The 6285-nt window shown below is 56.5% G+C and overlaps 1 protein-coding gene across 1 annotated transcript in view; it reads right to left on the minus strand.

The window, feature by feature from the left end:
- Positions 1 to 517: 517 nt before the first annotated feature.
- Positions 518 to 6285, minus strand: part of CSUI_000339 (b-block-binding subunit of tfiiic protein) — a 29321-nt gene continuing 23553 nt past the window's right edge. Inside the window, exons 29-31 of the mRNA XM_068060573.1 lie at positions 6060 to 6122; positions 1769 to 5314; positions 518 to 1395 (exon numbers count right to left, since the gene is read on the minus strand). Of these exons, the coding sequence (XP_067927444.1) occupies positions 670 to 1395; positions 1769 to 5314; positions 6060 to 6122 (4335 nt within the window). The 3' untranslated portion in view covers positions 518 to 669. The remainder of the gene's footprint in view (positions 1396 to 1768; positions 5315 to 6059; positions 6123 to 6285) is intronic.

Here is a 6285-nt window from a genome sequence, read left to right on the forward strand (position 1 = left end):
GTCAAAGCGCGGGCGTTACAGGAAGCCTGGCTGCCGGTTTCATGAATGACAGTACTCAGCTGCTGTCGACACACGACCCCACCCCGAGACGAGTCTCCTCTCTTGCTAAGCGTGCACGGCAGTGAAGCCTCGAATATACAAGGGCCCTGGAGCGGACGACTCTGCAGACGCTACCAGCCGTCACGTCGGTGGCGGTTGTGTTACACTACAAACGCTCTTTGAAGACCTTTGCCCTCTCCCTGTTTTTCAGTTTCTGTATCCTGCCTTGACAATAGGGGGAAAACCGCCCGACTATAATCATCTTTGTTAACCATAGCAGCTGCCTATGATGTGGAGGAGCTCTATCCCACGAAAGCAGTCCGAACTACTTCACAAGTGATAGCGCATCTTTGCGCTGGTTCAAGTTAGGCGGGCGGCCCAAAGTTCCGACCTCGCACAAACGAGGAAACTCTGGTAGTTTATCATCACCTCTACTCACTCCAGCGATAAAAGCAATGAAGTTCCTTGAGTAGTGATTCCTTCACGGGACCGAACAAATCACCATGGCACGCGGCCGAGGCCCATGGTTTTTCTAACTGCTCTCAAGCTACGACCTGAACTTCCCCATGTGGAGGTACGAAACCTAAGAAAACACAGGTGACGGCACATTGCTTTTGCCGGGAGTTGATTTCATTCCCGCTCGTGCAAGCCTCGCGGCAGCAGAACTTCAGAATATATTGGCAGCACTGCCTCAGCCTTCTCTGGAAAGTACAACGTCACGGCTTCCAGTGCGAGGGCTCTGGCCCTGGACACCACCCGTTTGAGGGTATCTTCAGAATCAGCGGCCAAACCGGCTGGGAGGACGTCAGCTTTGCTCCGACTCATCTCATTAGGGTCTAAAACAGCGTTGGACGGTGTCTCGAAGGTGCTGTCTGCGGGGTTTGTTTTCCCCGGGGAAACTGTCAGCCGTGGTCTTTTATGTAGATTGTCCGCGGCCGGTTCTCCTTTTCGCTCGTGGCCGTTTATAAGATCCCACTGGACGCGGCGTTTCCTTTGCGGGAGCTCTCTCTCACCTCCTGGGATGTGACCACGGGTGGACGGCAGACCTTGATCGGTGGATGACAGGAGACCGCCGGATGTACACAAGAAAGGCCGAGGAAGGGCCGTTTCCGCACCGCCAGTCGCACATACTTGTTTCTTCTTGCTTTCACTTTGGCGATCATGAGGCTCTTCAAGAACGTCCTTCGCATCCGCGGCGATTGCGACTCGGAAGCCGGCCCAACGCTCTGCCGTTGCAGACAGTCTGCGGCGACTCAGCGGCAGTAGGGAACGGGACCGAAGAACGCCTGCCATTACCAGTGCTTGGAGCAGGAAAGAGACGTCTGCGAGATCTAGAAGGGCAAGTGTCTCTTGAACCTGCGACGCAAAGAGATCAGCTTTTAACGGTGAATTCGTGTTTAATCGCGTACACGCGCGCTGCTCGAACTCCCTCCAGTCAAAAACACGCGATGCACTACGTCCATTCGTAGCAGGAGGACGCGCTACGTACGCAGCAGCATTGCATCCGCGCCACGCGCAGAGTCTAGAAGAAACGGTGTTAGATTACCAAGCACAAGTCGCTACTCGTTTGGCGATTCAAACGTAGAACTGAAGTGCAGGAACACGTAGGGCTGCGCAGACGGAGACCTTCGTACTCTGTGACAGATTCGAAAGTTCATCCGTGGCTCACTGACTGCACATGAGAATGCTCCTTTTCTGCTGTATGATAGTGGGCTCCTAGGCTGGTTACCTCTCTGGCGCCACTCCCAGGTTTCGTCTGTAAAACACTCCAACATCTCAGAGAGAGAATCTGAACAAGTGCACTGTTCAGAGAACCGTCCAAGCGCAGCCACGCAACGATGGGACGCATGTTTCTTGGAAGCGCCCATATGCCTTCGGCTGCGCGTTGTTCTTCCTTTTCGTTGTCTGCCACAGCCTGGCTCCAAGTCCCAGGGGCCTCTCGGTCCTGCAGGCTTGGCGGCGCGGCGGGGCGTGCTCGCCAAGTAGGAGCCGACAAGAAAGGCAGCCTCTTTGAATCCAGCGTTGTCCCTTCTGTCCCCTGTGCTGCCAAACAGAGCTCTCCTCCAGGGGTCTTTCCTTCGCTCTGCTGTTCCGAATTCACCGCCGCGATGAAGCTCTGCGCCAGTCGGTACACACACGGGGTAATCGAAACCGTAGTTGCGCCGCTGCCTCTGGCGGGCAAGCTTTCTGGTAGCTGTTTCCATCTCTCGGTGCAAAAAGCCTGGATAGATGGTTCCTCTTTGTCACCCTCCTCAGGCGAGACAGCATCGCATTTGCCTCCCTCGCCGACTTGTCTTTTGGTCTCCTCCGGTGAAGACCGTTCTTGCGGCACGTTACCGCGACGAGTTGTTCTCCTGTTGCGCACAGCCTCACTGCTTAAAATATCACCATGTCCCCACACTGCCCAGATGACTGGGGGGACCCCAGAAGGAGGCTCTCGATTTCCTACGGGATCACGCGCTGGTAAATATGGTCTCCAGACCTCACCCTCCGCCCTTCTATCCATTCTGGCAGACATAAGACGAGTGGAACTATCACCTGACAGATCCACGTTGGTCCCCGGCGACGTGTCTGGGGGCGTTTTCCTACTCCTGTTTTCGAGTTCTTCACCATCATCTTCATAGTCGGAAATGACAGGAAGACGCGCCGTCTCAGCAGGCACGGGGTCTCGGAACGAGTGTTCGTCAGACGGGGGGCATGATAGCTTGGACAAATGGTCTGTAACTATGCTTAACCGGCGTACGCAGTACCGCGGTGCAGCTTCTTGTACAGATACCATGCGCCAGTCTGCTCCCCCAGGTACCAACACTACCAGTCGCAGCTGGGTTAAAACTGAGAGAGCCAGCTGGAATATGGCGCACAGAGAGGCTCCTACCATCTCTTCCACCTGTCCGTTTCGGGCCTCAGTCGCCCCGCCTGAAACGGCTACTTCGTTGATGCTGTCCCCCTTCCGAGCAGCCACTGGACTCGCTTCGCTGCAGTGAGAGACAGCACCCCCACGTACAGTGCACCCCGTCCTTGCTCTGAGTACCCCGGCTCCGTCAAACCGAGGCTCCTGCCCGCTCAGCAGTTCTCCGCCATGAACCGCTTCCTGGAAGTCGTTGACAAAGTCCCGAGCAATTTGAGTGATGCCAGCATCGCAACGTTGTCTCCTCTCTGAAAGTAGACGTTCCTCAGCCCCTGCGGCAGCCCGCACTCCGGTATTTACATTTGGCGAAAACTTCGTTGGCTGTGCGCGCCGTACACACGTAGTACCATCCGACGGCGAACCACCTGTTACCCGGTTGCAGTACAGGTCGAACGCGACGCGGACGGCGACCCCATCGGCCCGTGCAGCCGCTGCCTGCGATAAGAGAACACTGCAAATAGACGCAAGCAGACGGTACGCGCGAATCGCGAGACGCGAACCCGAGGGTTCAGTGCAGCAGCGTGCGGGTACCTCGACAGGGGTGTTAGGGGTGTCGTTAAGGTGCAACTTGCCACTGCAGGTCGGGAGCTTTTCTTTCAAGTGCCGATCTGGCGCCCCAGATTTCGGCTGCGGTTCTTCGCTGCCGAGTTCGTCTCCCGAGTGCGAATGGTGGACTGTAGTGCTTCCTTCTAAAACTTCCAGGAGAATCCTCTGTCCTTCTAGAACGAGATTCGGGAGAACCGGAAGAAGCAGCCCTTTACGCAGTATGGTAAGACATACTCGCGTAAATGCCCTTACTCCCCAATCCGAGGGACTCGGTGTTGAAGCGCTGTCGAGTTTGTTTCTGTCTTGTTTAGTTTCCGCACTTTTCAAGTTGCGAAAGCTCTCACCGAAGAATGCGTTCACCCTGTCTCGTTCACCTGATGGCAGGCTGAACCTGAGTGCTGTGTCCCACTTGTCCTTCTCAAGAAAACCCCCACTTCCCTGGCAACGAAGTGGTGTCACTCGGACCAAGGATAAGCAATCTTCACCTTCAGCACTGCTGCGCCCGCTGTTTGCGGGTGAGGCGCCTTCTGGCCGGCCAGCCTCGCCCAATTCGTGACAGGCGTGTGAGCAGATTCCCCCCCCCATGTCTGCAATCGTATTGCACGCGGCAGTGTCTCTGCTTGCTGGGACGACGAGGGGGACCTCTTCGCCTTCAAGGACATTGCTATCTGTGCTAGCGGCCAAACGCCCTGTATCTGTAGAGGAGTTAGTGAGGGGCGTGAACAAAGAGTTCAGGTAGGGTTCGCTCGCATGCGGAGGCAGCGTAGTCGCTGCGTCTCGCCACCAGCCCCAGCGCACATCCTCTGCAAACTCCGGCAAGCACACCGGAAAACCGCCTGCACCGGCCTGAGGAACAATCGTTCCTCCATGACCGGCAGCGGTACCCGTGGAGATGTTCCATTGCCCGGCTGGGAGCACAGGCAAGCGGCGGTCAACGCACAGAGCCGACGCTGCCCAAGCTGCGAACACAGCAACACCCCCTGCAAACGCGGGAGGGAAGAGAGCAGGATCGAGAGGGTCTTGCTCTCCCGCGGCCCCAAGGAAACCGTCGACCAAATGGTAGCCGGCTGAAAGCGGAAGCTTCGTCGAGGAGGGTGAAAGCACCGGAAAGTGCAACCGAGAAGTGCACGAGAAAGGGACTGGCACAAGCGTCGGAAGAGCATGCGCCGGAAAATATTCTCTAGCAGCTCCGCCAACGCAATTAGTGGTTTCTCTTTCCTGGCTTGACGAATCGTGAGACATCACGAGCCCGTCACAGGAGCAAGAATGGCTCACGAAAGGACAGCTGCTGACACCAGAACTTGCCCCTTGCCAATAGGGAACAATGCGCTGTCGCTCACGTAGACTGAAGAGACCGTCAAAACCACCCCGCGACCCTGTCAACTCCCCTGCCGTGCGCGTCTTCAGCGGAGCGTCCTCGAAGTACTCGCCGGCCTTCTGTCTCGGATCTGTGGCACCTTCATACGGATCGACACGCGTTTCTCTACAAGACCCGCTCATGTGGTCGATTTCACAACTACTGACACAGTGTATCAGGCCACCAAACTGTGGAACCTTTGGAGTATGCTTCAGAATATGAGTCGATATCCCCCCTTCAATGCTTCGAGCTCCAGCTCCCGCTGAGCCGGGGATCCCAGATTCCAGAGCTGCAGGGCTTCCACCTTCTCTCAGCAGGTCGTTCTCGTCTTCGCCTTCATCCAAGTCGCCACCAAGAAACAACAGAGAATCGTCCGTAGTAGCTGGCAATGACACACCTGAAACAGTGGGATCTCGATTGTCAGCAGACTCTAGCAGCCGAAGAAGACTGGCGTCTAGGTCTTCCTGAGCGTACAGAGACAGAAGAAGATACAGAGTTGTGCATAGTTGCCCATAGATCGTGGGCGTCCGCACTGGACTGCCTGGTCTCCTAGAACAGTGCAGCGCGCGCGGCTTGGCGCCACAGCAGTCTGTACACGGGCCGCTAGTCCGTGCGTCGGACGACTGAACTTGGATAGTGTCATGAAACGGGCTGCAGACTTCCACAAAATTTTACAGGCCCAGTCACGCGGAGTGGCGTCTTCACGCAGTGAGCAATTTTGCTCGCGCGTCGGAGTGGCTTGAAGTGAGATGCTCTTCACTGTGTACACAAGCATTCCTAGAAGTCGTCGGTGCTAGCGTGACGACCGAGACCGGAGGTGGCGGGCACACGGTCCGCCCGTTCTGTCCAGCGTGTTATGGCATCGCCCTCAAGTGTGAGGGCGCAAGCTCCAACGGTGCCTTCCCCTGAGACTGGAAGTAGAAAAACACTGGGCGAAGCCGTCTCTATGCGTATCCTCTTCGGCTGAGAGTGAAAATCTGTGCCGAGCTCACAGGGAAAAGACGCAAAGCATGGCACAAGCGGATCACCGCGCCGGGCGCCAGGGAGTGCAAGAGACACTATAGACAAAGGCGAGCCGAGTTTGCACACGAGAGTGGCAAAGGCAAGTGGACTAAGCAGATAGAGACTTTTGCTGGCCCGGAAGGCCCCTGCTGGCACGCTTCGCCGCAGAGAGGCACACACCGAACGGGTCAGAAGCGTGTGTCTTACATCGTCCGACCCGTCATCAGGTTCTAGCAGCTGCTTGTCGAATTCCCCTGGAGACTCTGAAACCTGTCGACACAAACGAATACGGGTGCATTGCGGACCAGCCTACGACAACGATCATAAGAATCACCCACGGACAGCCAGCTGCCGTGGCGGATGCAAAGATGACCCGTGTTCTGCCGCAAACCTCCAAAGACATGACACGGCAGCCAAACACACTTCTCGACGA

Source organism: Cystoisospora suis, assembly GCF_002600585.1.
Source record: "Cystoisospora suis strain Wien I chromosome Unknown contig_153, whole genome shotgun sequence".
NCBI classification, from domain to species: domain Eukaryota; phylum Apicomplexa; class Conoidasida; order Eucoccidiorida; family Sarcocystidae; genus Cystoisospora; species Cystoisospora suis.